Raw genomic sequence first — 13,987 nt, 5'->3', positions numbered from 1 at the left:
CTATTTAATATGGATGCTATGGCTCATGCTGAAAATTCTTCAAGTTAATCAATCCATCAAAGCTGATCAGAGAGATAGGGTTTAAAGCAATAGAATGTATGAGTTAGGAGGAAAGGGGGGGATACAAATATATGAATTCTGAATTATCATAAGAAACCAAGCTTGTTTGGGAATAGATTAATTAAAATACACATTTTCCTCATTTCACTGGTACTGGCTACAGACTGAAGACATCAATAGCTATAAGGACTATTCTAAATTTAGGATATCAACAGCAAAGTAGAGTCTTAAGTTTGCTATTTTTTAAAAAAATAAAATGAAAAAAACAACATATGTTATATTCTTGCTCTGTTACCTTGCCACCATGCTTAATATAGATATGTCTATAGTGAATATCACTACAAATTTATAATCAGTCTCGCAGCTTATATTCTAGATTGGAAAATGGACAATAACAGTATAAAAAAATAAATTATATGGAATGTTAAATAGTGATACGTGCCCAGGAGAAAAAATAAAGAGGTTTGGCCGGGCGCGGTGGCTCAAGCCTGTAATCCCAGCACTTTGGGAGGCCGAGACGGGCGGATCACAAGCTCAGGAGATCGAGACCATCCTGGCTAATACAGTGAAACCCCGTCTCTACTAAAAAATACCAAAAAAAAACTAGCTGGGCGAGGTGGCGGGCGCCTGTAGTCCCAGCTACTCGGGAGGCTGAGGCAGGAGAATGGCGTGAACCCGGGAGGCGGAGCTTGCAGTGAGCTGAGATCTGGCCACTGCACTCCAGCCTGGGCGGCAGAGCGAGACTCCGTCTCAAAAAAAAATAAATAAATAAAGAGGTTTAAGAGATGTGTGTTGTATAAGTGAAATGGTATAAAAGGTGTTTAAACGTGTAGGTTGGCCAAGGAAGGCCCATTACCCGAATTACATACAGAGAAAGTAAGAAATTCATGCCACTGCTTATTGTAAGCACAAGATATTTCTGCCAGACTGATTGTTATTCTATGTGTCCTAGAAACTCTTATTTAGAAAAACCAAACTTCTGAAAAGTTTAAATAAGAAGAATTAACTCTAATGGAAGAAATTATATTGCATAACATGCTTTCTTTAGAAAAACAGCTTTCTTAATTTTATTTTTAAGTCGAGAAAAAAACCCAGATGATTTCCTATATGTAGTTGTTGACTTTTATTTTAGACAACATAGTAGTTTATAAGCTACTTTGAGGATTTAAGTTTCAATCCATTAGGGCACAGTGTTCATATTCTTCAAAATGATGGTGATTTCTTGAACACCTGTGAGTCCATTAACTTTGTTTTGTTGTTGTTGTTGAGCCAGTCTCACTCTATCCCCCAGGCTGGAGTGCAGTGGCACAATCTCAGCTCACTGCAACCTCTGCCTCCCACGTTTAAGCAATTTTCCTGCCTCAGCTTCCCGAGTAGCTAGGACTACAGGTATGTAACATCATGCTTGGCTAATTTTTGTTTTTTTTTTTGTTTTTTTTTGTTTTTTTGAGACGGAGTCTCGCTCTGTCGCCCAGGCTGGAGTGCAGTGGCGCAATCTCGGCTCACTGCAAGCTCCGCCTCCCGGGTTCACGCCATTCTCCTACCTCAGCCTCCGGAGTAGCTGGGACTACAGGCGCCCGCCACTGCGCCCGGCTAATTTTTTTCTATTTTTTAGTAGAGACGGGGTTTCACCATGGTCTCGATCTCCTGACCTTGTGATCCGCCTGCCTCGGCCTCCCAAAGTGCTGGGATTACAGGCGTGAGCCACCGCGCCCGGCATTTTTGTATTTTTTAGTGGAGATGGGGTTTCACCATGTAGGCCAGGCTCGTCTTGAACTCCTGACCTCAGGTGATCCGCCCACCTCAGCCTCCCAAAGTACTGAGATTACACGCATGAGCCACCGCGCCCAGCCTGAGTCCATTAACTTTGAATGAAAACAGCTCCTCAGAAATATGGTGGTCCCAAAGCAACTGGCTGATGCCCTTTGCACTGTTCTAGCTGGTTTTCTGTGGCCCTGCTATCCACCAGAGTAACAGATGAATGCATATGCTAATGTACTTTCCCTATTCCCAAGCCACTCCCTGGCAAAGCTTTTCCTTACGGTATTGGGTGCCCTCTCGCAGACGACTTGGGAACCATTTAGTGTATTTAGATTGTAATGATCCCTTGTTACCCACAAGAAAGGAGATTCACCAAGTGCCTCATTTCCTGTCATCCTAGCAGCAATCTGAACACGGGAAAGAACTGATCTCAGTGTCATTTTCCATATTTCTCCCCATCTTGTTATAATAGATAAAGTAGACAATACAGTGCGCAAAACTCAGATTGCAAGAATGCTTGAACTGCCCACTATCTACAGGAGAGTTTATGACCAGACTTTCTATAGTCCAGCCTTAGAGAAAGAAGCAGCACTAAAGTTATAGCTTAACAATGCTGAATATGTGACCACAGCAGTAATGTCAAGTCACAGGAGCCCAGATGCTGGGGTTGGCCTGGGTTCAAATCCTAAACTGTCTCCTTACTCACTGTGGGTCTAGGGACAGGTTCTTTAACTCTCTGTATGCCTCAATTTCCTCATTTGTAAAATGAAAGTAACAATAGTATAAACATTATAGGGTTGATGTGAGGAAAATATGTCACTGGAGTTTCAGAGGGAGAGGAAGGGAGATCACAGAAAAAGTATCTGAAGAAACGTATAAAGGCACAGGTATAAAAAGTTCAATGAACCCAAAGACAAGAAACATGAAGAAAACTGCATCAAGGCACATCACAATTAAAAAGAACATGTGCCAAAAATAAATGAGTGGTTCTCACACAGGGATGATTCTTCCCCACCCCCAGCACATAGGCGACATTTAGCAATATCTGGAGACAGTTTTGCTTGTCATGCTGGGGCAGGGAGTAGGCTGTGCTACTGGCATCCAGCAAGTAGAGGTCAGGAATGTTGCTAAATATCCTAAAGTGAACTGGACAGCCCTCACAATAATGAATTATCTTGCCCAAAATATCAACGGTGCTAGGAGTGAGAAATCCTAAAGCATGTTATAATCAAATGTTTAAAACCAGTGGTAAAATCAGGCAAGAGAAAAAAATAAAAGGCATCCAAATAGGAACACATTATCTCTTTGCTGACAATATGATTCTATACCTAGAAAACCCAAAATACTCTGCCAAAAGGCTCTTAGACCTGAAAAATGACTTTACTAAAGTTTCAGGATACAAAATCAATGTACAAAAATCAGTAGCATTTTTACACACCAATAACCTTCAAGCTGAGAGCCAAATCAAGAACTCAATTCCATTTACAATAGACACACACACACACACACACACACACACACCCCTTAGGAATATATGTGACCAAGGAGGTGAAAGAGCTCTACAAGGAGAACTACAAAACACTGCTGAAATAAATTAGAAATGATACAACCAAATGGAAAAACATGCCATACTCATGGGTTGGCAGAACTAATATTGTTAAAATGACCATACTGCCCAAAGGAATCTACAGATTCAATGCTATTCCTAACAAATTACCAATGTCATTTTTCCCAAAATTAGAAAAAAACTATCCTAAAGTTCATATGGACTCAAAAAAGAGCCTGAATAGCCAAAGCAATCCTAAGCAAAAAGAGGAAACCCGGAGGTATCACATTACAAACTATACTATAAAGCTACAGTAACCAAAACAGCATGGTCCTGGTACAAAAACAGACAATAGACCAATGGAAAAGAATAGAAAACCCGGAAATAAAGCTGTACACTTGCAATCATCTGACTTTCAACAAAGCTGACAAAAATAAACAACGGAGAAAGGACTACCTATTTAATAAATGGTGCAGAGATAACTGGCTAGCCATATGCAGAAGAATGAAACTGGACCCCTACCTTGTACCATATATAAAAATTAACTCAAGATGGATTAAAGATTGAAATGTAGGACTTCAAACTACAAAAATCTTAGAAGAAAACCCAGGAAATACCTAGGTTGAAACCCCATCTCTACTAAAAAATACAAAAATTAGCCAAGCACGGTGGTACATACCTGTAGTCCCAGCTACTTGGGGGGCTGAGGCAGGAAAATTGCTTAAACCTGGGAGGCAGAGGTTGCAGTGAGCTGAGATTGTGCCACTGCACTCCAGCCTGGGGGATAGAGTGATGATTCTAGACATCAGCTTTGGGGCAAAATTTATGAGTTGTTCCCCAAAAGCAATTTCAACAAAGGCAAAAATTTACAAGTGAGACCTAACTAAACGAAAGAGTCTCTGCATAGCAAAAGAAACCATCAACAAAGTAAACAGACAAACTACAGAATGGGGGAAAATATTCACAAACTATGCATCTGACAATGGTCTAATATCCAGAATCTATAAGGAGCTTAAATAACTCAACAAGCAAAAAAACTAATAACCCCATTAAAAGTGGGCAAAGGACATACATGAATAGATCCTTCTCAAAAGAAGACACATACGCAGCCAACAAACATGAACAAATGCTCAATATCACTAATCATCAGAGAAATGTAAATCAAAATTACAACGAGATGCCATCTCACACTAGTCAGAATGGCCATTATTATTATTATTATTGAGATGGAGTCTTGCACTGTCTCCCAGGCTGGAGTACAGTGGAGTGTAATCTCAGCTCACTGCAACCTCCACCTCCTGGGTTCAAGCGATTCTCCTGCCTTAGCCTCCTGAGTAGCTGGGATTACAGGCACCCGCCACCACACCTGGCTAATTTTTGTATTTTTTTTTTCAGTAGAGATGGGGTTTCACCATTTTGGCCAGGCTGGTCTTGAACTCCCGACCTCAAGTGATCTGCCCACCTTGGCCTCCCAAAGTGCTGGGATTATAGGCGTGAACTACCATGCCCGGCCCAGAACGGCTATTATTAAAAACACAAAAGATAAGAGATGCTGATGAGGTTCCAGAGAAAGGGAATCCTTATACACTGTTGGTGGGAATGTAAATTAGTTCAGCCACTGTGGACACCAGTTCGGTAATTTCTCGAAGAACTAAAAACAGAACTACCATTCGACTGAGCAATCCCATTACTGGATATATATCCAAAGGAAAACAAATCATTCTACCAAAAAGACACATGCACTCATACGTTCATCACAGATTTATTCATAATAGCAAAGACCTGTTATAGGTCTCAACCTATAATAGGAATCAACCTAGGTGCCCATCAGTGGTGGACTGGATAGAGAAAATGTGGTACATAACACTATGGAATACTACATAGTCATGAACCAGAAGGAAATAATGTCCTTTGCAGCAACATGGATGTAGCCAGAGGCCATTATCCTAAGTGAATTAACACAGAAACAGAAAACCAAATACCGCACACTCTCATTTATAAGTGGGAGCTAAACATTGGGTACATGTGGACAGAAAGATGGGAACAACTGACACTAGGGACTACTACAGAGAGTAGAGGGGGAGAGGGACAAGGGCTGAAAACCTACCTATTGGGTACTATGCTCACTATCTGGGAGATGAGATCATTCATACCCAAACCTCAGCATCACCCAGTATCATGTAACAAGCTTGCACATGTACTCCCTGAATCTAAAATAAAAGTCAAAATTACAAAAACAAAAAAGCAAAAAAAAAAAAAAAAAGTGATACAGAGAGTCTTAAAATCATACCCTGATTCTATTTTCTTCATTCCTGACAAATACAGAAAGTAACTTACACAGTAAGTACTTTATTGTAAATCACTCAACACATTCAAACTAGGAGTTGAGCACCATGAAGTAAATGTGCTGGGAATGGCAGAGCTACTTGGAGGGGTTTCTTGAACCCACGGGTCATTGTGACTTTTTAAAAACATGCTTTTAAGTGGTTAAGGGAGCTACATGATGTACCAGGTACTCTGAAGGTTTTGTTCTGTGTTCCTTCTGACATTTGGAAAGATATGAAGGTAACAGCACTAAGCAGTGGATACAAGTTCAAAACTTATTTCAGTTCAACAAATATTTGCTAGAACTACTTACAAGTACATATTATATACCAATGAAGGTCTCTTCATTTAATGCCGTAGTCTTTCTGCTACATCATGCCTATTTGCTGTATAATAAATTCTGTTCAAAGTCACAAAAATGTTTTAAAGATTCTCACCAATTTATTTTTTTAAAAAAGATAAGGTTTATCTTTTTTTTATCTTTTAAAGGTTTATCTTTTAAAGGATCTTTAAAAATCAGACACAAAGTAACATGTTTTGACAGAATAAAAAAATAAAAACCAAGACAGATTTCCACTAAATAATAGGCACTAAACTATTAATAGCTACTTTATATTCATGATGTCATCATTCTCAAATAATTTGGGTTTGATATTATTATCCTCTTCATTTTACAGACAAAACAGAACAAATCAATTGTCTTCCCCCAAATCACAAGCTAAGAAATGGTGGGGCTAGGATCTGAACTAGAGATGCTTTTGAAAGCACATTATGATCTTAAGTTGTATGTTGCTGGAGTTATTTTGGATTTTCATAACAAATCAGTGTGTGTTTTCATTGCCAGGGTACTGCTCCACCATATGAATTTATTCAGACATTTTGGTGCCCCAAAGTCAGCTGTGGCAAGGCATACACACACACACACACACACACACACACACACACACACTTGTCAATCCTTGCACAGAGGAGTAAGAACGAAAGTGGTCACAGTCATGGCAGGACATGTATATGCCACTTATTAAAAACTATCTTCTAGTAGCTTTATGTTTACAGATGGCTGGCTTGGAGAACGTGAAAAAGAGATGGTTATTTTTGTTTGATATGTCCCAGATCAAAAAAAAAAAAATTGAAAATCACTTCTTTCAAACACACAAATCTGAACTCTGGTTCACCTTAGGTAGATTTTAATAGACTACACATGGAGAGCTATGAACACAACAGTTTGTTTAGTTTTTCCAAATGGTTAAAAAAAGTCACACCAAAAAGAAATAAAATTAAAAATCACTTATAGTAGCATACTAATCAACAAAGCTATTGATAGTTTTAAAAAATCAGGAAATCCTCAGTCCTCTAAGTGAGTCAAAATTGAGTTTTGTGTCTTTAGAAGTATTCCTCCAAGGTTAAAAAACGAATATTCAACTCAATTAGGTCAACCAAGCCAATTTTCTTTTTTAGTAGAGGAAATGATAGATTAAAATATGTTTTATTGGAGAAGCAGTAAGTTAAGGAAGGATATAGTAGTAGGCAATACATGACTCACCTTGACAGAATACAGAGTTACACACAATTAAAGGTAGATGTCACTTCTCAGTTTTTTTGCTGCTGTTGTTTTTGAGACAGGGTCTCACTTTGTCGCCCAGGCTGGAGTGTGGTGGCATGATCTCAGCTCACTGCAACCTCTGCCTCCCAGGCTCAGGTTATCCTCCCACCTCAGCTTCCTGAGTAGCTAGGACTACAGGTATGCTTTTGTAGAGATGGGGTTTCACCATGTTGCCCAGGTCTTGAACTTCTGAGTTCAAGTGATCTGCCCACCTTGGCCTCCCAAAGTTCTGGAATTACAAGTGTGAGCCACTGTGCCCAGTCATTTTGTTTTGTTTTGTTTTGTTTTTAACTTTGATACTTTAGTTTTTTCTTTTTTCTGACTCTCTCAGGTGGTTCTATAAACAAGTTATAGTAAATTAAAAACAAATGAAATTTTATGTAACTTATAATTCATTAACTCTATCAATGTCCTGTTTTATAAACATATAAACAATTATGTTTATAGTCCTGTATCCGCTCTACAAATGGAAAAAGAAAACATTTATACTTACTGGAAAGAACAGTTGTAAGGAAAATGTAGTCTGAAAAGGATATGAGCCCACATTCTCCAAGGGTGTAAAATATACTGCCTTCATCAGCAAACTTTTCTCGTTCCTGGGAAATTTTCTATAAAATGTATGAGTTCCAACAAAAGACAAAAATATATAAGTGAATTAGAATATAAATAGTAAGAGATGAATCACCATTTATCTGACAGTTTTATGCTATTTACCATAAGCATTTCTCTGATGGCCATTCAAAATCAATGGATCCTTTACAGTTTTCAAGATGATGAAAATTTCAAGACAAAAATTATGTTTTCATTTTAACACTGATAATTAACACTGATAACACTGATAATTCTAATAATTAGAAAATTATTTTCTAATGTTCAATATGAACATTAGAAAATAATTTCAACGTTAGAAGCCTCTGCCATTGCACATATACAGGCCCACTTCAGAACAGGTTTTGTTTCTTAGTTTGAAAAACAATCCACCTTCTTCTACAGAGGTATAAGTGGAGTAAACAAATAAACAAACAAACACATGAAAAAACTAAAAGGAAATCAGTTTTGTCCAAGAAAAACTAGACTGACAGTGATAAGAAAGAAGTGAGCAACTATTTCCAAGACCTATACAAATGCTCAGAAAACCAATTTCTGAAGTACGAATTTTACTTTATAACCCCAAGAATCTTAGCTTCAGAATACACAACAGGATGCAGAGTGAACAGCGTCTCTGAAATACAATGCCAAATCAGTTGTGCACACTTTCGGCACAATTTAATCATACCTACTGTTACTTTAATGGAGGCTCCTAAATTTCAGCTATTTGATGAAACTGTCTCCTACAACTTGGTTTTTACTCTAAATATATATTTCTTTTCTTTAATCTATAAATCTCACAAAGAAAGTTAGTTCTCAGCTGTGGTAACTGTCTGCCTGGCAAGTGGTCTCTTCCTGGGTGTTTAAACAAACTTACTCTGTTTTCTGAATTCTTAGCCAAAGCATAAACTTAATTGTGACATTGAATATATTTTCAAAAACTGAAAAGGATCCACCAAAAAGTTAGACTTGAAACTAATTTCCACAAGTTCTAGACCACCAAAAATATTTAAGGAATTATTCTGAGTTTAAAAAAATAGATTAAAAAAACCCAAACCAATAAAGCACAATCAAAGTAATAATGTCATGCAAGCATAAAGTAAGAGGCAGCATTGCAGGCATAACTTCAAGAGGAGTATCATGAAAACTAAACCAACAAGCACCATCACATCAGCATCCAGTTACACAACTATCCAATGGGTTACCTCTGTCTAGTGGAGATCCCATCATAAACCACAAAGGAAAGAAAACTGGTTAACCAACTGAAAATGCAAGTACCACACGAATCATCATGAAGTCAGTTTGCAGGATCTTCTCAATAAACGCATTCAAAATAGCCTCTACTAGATTTACTTGTTCAAAAGAAACAGTAGCTATGGACAGGGTAAAGTCCATAGGTGAACACCAATAACCCAGTACTAGGTTTTGATGGCGCTTCTACTTAGGAGAACTTTGCTGACTTCTTTTGCGGCTGACAGAAGGCATAGTCCTGCTTGATAGCATTTAGAGATTACTTCTTTCGGTTGACAACAAAAATGAGCATAGTCCAGTATGTTCTTATTAAGGTCAGATCTCATACCACACTTGTCTACCAAGAGACTAAACAGAAATTTCAGACAAAAAAAAAGCTACTGGATGAGAACTAGAACAGCAAAGTCTTCCACCAGGAAGTTAGTATTTAAATTTCTCAAGATAAAAGAAAAAAATAGTCGCACTTTTTACATTACCCAAGGTACTGCAAAGGTAAAATATGTGAACAGGAAAAAATACACAAAATGAGAATAGGTCCCCAAAGGCTGACCATTACCAGCCATAACAATATATGTGTATAGAAGCTAATACTTAATAATAATGATGTAATAAGCTTATGGGGAAATTGCTATAATTAAAATAAATAACATAGTGGAAGCCACAGGTTGAGAAACAGACAAAAGTCTAAGGATAGAGTGAAATGAGGAAGCTAAGCCAAAGAAGCATACCTAACATTACTTTTCTAACAATCATCTGGGCCATGCTGATGCTGAGAAGGTAGCACAAGGACAAATCTAATTTTGTTGGTAACAAAATTTAAGTTTGATATAACTTCAAACTCACAGAAAGGTTGAAAGATTAGTATGAAGTACTATTATATATTTTTTACCAATTCACCAACAGTTTACATATTACACAATCTGCCTTGTATTTTTTCAGTGTGCCACTTTGAAAGTAAATTGAAGACATCATGTCCCTTTATACTTAAGTACCTCAGCATAGATTTCCTAGGAATAAAGACATTCTCTAATGTTCACAATCCCAAACACTGAAATGCCCAAAGATCAAAATTTCTAAAGCCTAAAATCCCCAAAATGTAATTCTGATACATAATTTATAGCACAGTATACATTTAATAAAACCAGGAAATATAGTATTGATACACATACTATTTTTTTTTTTTTAGATGGAGTCTCGCTCTGTCACCCAGGCTGGAGTGCAGTGGCGCGATCTCAGCTCACTGCAACCACTGCCTCCTGGGTTCAAGCCTCAGCCTCCTGAGTAGCTGCAATTACAGACACACACTACCACGCCCGTCTAATTTTTGTATTTTTAGTAGAGACGGGTTTTGTCATGTTGGCCAGGCTGGTCACGAACTCCTGGCCTCAGGTAAACCACCCACCTTGGCCTCCCAAAGTACTGGGATTACAGATGTAAGCCACTGTGCCCGGCCAAATCCAGTCCATTTTCAAATTTAGCAAACTGTCCCAATAATTTCCTTTATAGCTACTTTCACCCCGATCCAGGATGTAATCCACAATCATAAACTCCGTTTAGTTATTATGTTTTTTCATCTCCATTATTAGGGAACAGCCTTTCTTTGTCCTCCTTTATTTTTTCCTGTAGAGGTTTATTGGTTCTGATTGTGATAAACTCACCATTTTAACCATTTAACCACACAGTACGTGGGCCTTTTAGGTTTGCCTTCTTTCACTGAACACAATGATTTTTAGGTTCACCATGTTGTAGTATGAATCAACATTTAATTCGTTTTCATTGCCAAATAATATTCCACTATATGGGGTGCTGATCATAATCGCCCCAAAATACACACTGAACACCATAATCCCAAATGTTGAAATCCCCAAAGATCAAAATCCCTAAAGTCTAAAATCCTAATTTTGGAAAAAATAAAAATTCTTTAAAAATATTTGCTTACATTTTTAAAGGGGATTTGAGAAACATAAAAATGTGACAGACGACTTTGAGCAGAAGAACCATGTTCATAAAGAAATGGCTCAAAGGGGAAATGTATAAATGCCTATCACTATAGTTAGTAATTGTATGTGCCCCAGCTTTATAACTGCAGTCATCTGAAATACCCTGAGAACAAACCTAAGTCTTTTGATGAGATCAATTAAAAACCACAATGAGTCATCATTGCATACACAGTTGCCCAAAGAGCTGAGATCTTGAGAAGTTTTATCTTTCACAAATGCAGAGGTACAAAAAAGGTCATTTCTTCATTTATTGAGGAAGTTTCAACATTTTTACATAAACGCACAATGCTTACACACAATCAATGCTGTGATAATACACTTTCCTGAAGTTGAATTTCTGATATCCAAAGCAGCAGGAGAAAAGTCTGCCCCAGCTCTCACACAGACCCATTTGTTGTCACCAGACCCCTAGCTGATTGGATGGAGCCCACCAACATTGAGGGCAGTATTGTCCCCATCTAAATCCAATCAGATTCACACACTAATTTCCTCACCCTAACAGAAACACCCAAAATAATGCTTTATCAAGTTTCTAGGTATTCCTTAATCTAGTCAAGTTGACATTTAAAATTACTGATACCTAAAATTAAGTCCACAAGTTAACCCCTTGTCAATCTGGCATCCATACACAGCTCCTTTGTTCTTTTCTTTTCTTTTTTTTGGAGACAGAGTCTTTTTCTGTCACCAGGCTAGAGTACAGTGGCACAATCTCTGCTCACTGCAATCTCTGCCTCCCAGGTTCAAGTGATTCCCCTGCCTCAGCCTCCCAAATAGCTGGGATTACAGGTGCCTGCCACCATGTCTGGCTGATTTTTTGTATTTTAGTAGAGATGGGGTTTCACCATATTGGCCAGGATGGTCTCGATCTCCTGAACTCGTGATCTGCCCACCTTGGCCTCCCAAAGTGCTGGGATTACAGGTGTGAGCCACCACACCCAGCCCCCATACACAGATCCTTAAGCCATACTTAACTCCCAAATAAAGATAACAAAGTAACAAGGAATTTTGATCTTTTGGGATTGTGTCTTTTGAGATTATGATCCAAACCCCATTGTATGTATATACCACAGTTTGTTTATCTATTCATATGCTCAAAGACATTTAGGTTATTTCCACCTTTTGGTTATTCATGTATGAGTATCTGAGTACCTTTTGTCAATTCTTTTGGTATGTACTAAGGACAGGAATTGCTGGGTCATATGGCCGCTCTATATTTTTGGTGTTCGTTTTGTTTTGTTTTGAGACAGTGTCTCACTCGGACACCCAGGCTGGAGTGCAGTGATATGATCTTGGATCACTGCTGCCTTGCCCTCTGGGGCTCAGCTCAGGTGATCCTCCCATCTCAGCCTCCCCAGTAGCTAGGACTACAGGTAAGTGTCACCATGCTCGGTCAACTTTGTTATTTTTTGTAGAGATGGGGTTTTGTCATGTTGCCCAGGCTCATCTTGAACTCCTGGAGTTAAGCAATATGCATGCCTCAGTCTCCCAGAGTGCTGGGGTTACAGGCATGCGCCAACATGCTCAGCTGGTTGTTTTTTGTTTAAGACAGGAGGAGGTTGCTCTGTCGCACAGGATGAGATGTAGTGGCACAATCACAGATCAGGGCTGCATCCTTGACCTACTGGGCTCTAAGCAATCCTTCCACCTCAGCCTTCCAAAGTACTGGGACTACAGCACCATTTACATTCCCATAAGCAATGTAAGAGGATTCCACATTCTCCACATCCTCACCAGTACTTCCTCCTTTTCTTCTTTTATTAAAAATTATAGCCATCCTCATGGATATGACTTGGTATCTCATTGTGATTTTTATTTACGTTCGCCTAATACCTAATGATGTTCAGCATCTTTTCATGTGCTTGTCGACCATTTGTATATTTTCTTTGGAGAAATGTCTATCCAAATCCTTTGCTCATTTTTGAATTTGTTATTTCTCATTTGGTTGTTGAGTTCTAATCTAAGTTCTTTACATATTCTGGATACTAGATCCTTATCATATATATATTTGCAAATATTTTCTCCTATTCTGTGTGTTGCCTCTTCACTCTTGATAATGTCCTATGATGCAGAAAAGTTTTAAATATTGGTGAAGTCCAGTTTATTTTATTATTTGTGCTTTTGATGCTATATTTAATATTTCATTACCAATCCAAGGTCACGAAGATTTACCCCTAGTTTTCTACTGAGGGTTTTATAGTATTTGCTTTTTTGTTGTTGTTGTTTTTAGGTTATTGATCCATTTTGAGTTAAATTTTGTATATAATGTGAAGTACGGGGTTCACCTTCATTCTTTTGTATGTGAGTATCTAGTGGACCTCATACCATTTGTTGAAATGGTATGACCTTTTACCACTGTCTTGACATGCTTGTTGAAAATCAATTAACCACAGATGTGTGGGTTTATTTCTGGACTCTCAATTTTCTTCCATTGTCTGTGTTTATGCCAGTACCAAATTGTTTACATTTTTGTAATTTTTAAAAAATTGCAGTAAAATGCATACAACAAAATCTGCCACTATAAACATTTTAAAGCATAAGTTTCTTCAGCTCTGTGCATTTTCTTCATTCTTTTTCCTCTCTGCCTCAGACTAGATAATATCAATTGACCTATATCGTCAAGTTCACTAATTCTTTCTTCAGCCTGCTCAAGTTAGATGGTTAGTCAATTTTTCAACTCAGCTCTTGTACTTTTCAGTTCCAGAACTTCTATTTGGTACCTTTTAAATAATTTATATGTATCTATTGAAATTTTCTGTTAGTTCATACATCATCCTCCTCTTAGCTACTTAACTACACTTTAGGCAGTTGATCTAAAGTCTTTGAGTAGTACGTATAATGTCTGTGCCTCCTCAA

General features: G+C 38.0%; 1 protein-coding gene across 2 annotated transcripts in view; it reads right to left on the bottom strand.

The window, feature by feature from the left end:
* Positions 1-13,987, bottom strand: part of MICU1 (mitochondrial calcium uptake 1) — a 262,263-nt gene that overhangs the window by 126,629 nt on the left and 121,647 nt on the right. For both annotated transcript variants that reach the window (XM_007963109.3, XM_038009080.2), the window contains one exon: positions 7,789-7,903. In XM_007963109.3, coding sequence (XP_007961300.1) covers positions 7,789-7,903 — 115 coding nt within the window. The remainder of the gene's footprint in view (positions 1-7,788; positions 7,904-13,987) is intronic.

Source organism: Chlorocebus sabaeus, chromosome 9 (assembly GCF_047675955.1).
Source record: "Chlorocebus sabaeus isolate Y175 chromosome 9, mChlSab1.0.hap1, whole genome shotgun sequence".
NCBI classification, from domain to species: Eukaryota; Metazoa; Chordata; class Mammalia; order Primates; family Cercopithecidae; genus Chlorocebus; species Chlorocebus sabaeus.
This window is presented reverse-complemented; position numbering and strand designations above follow the sequence as displayed.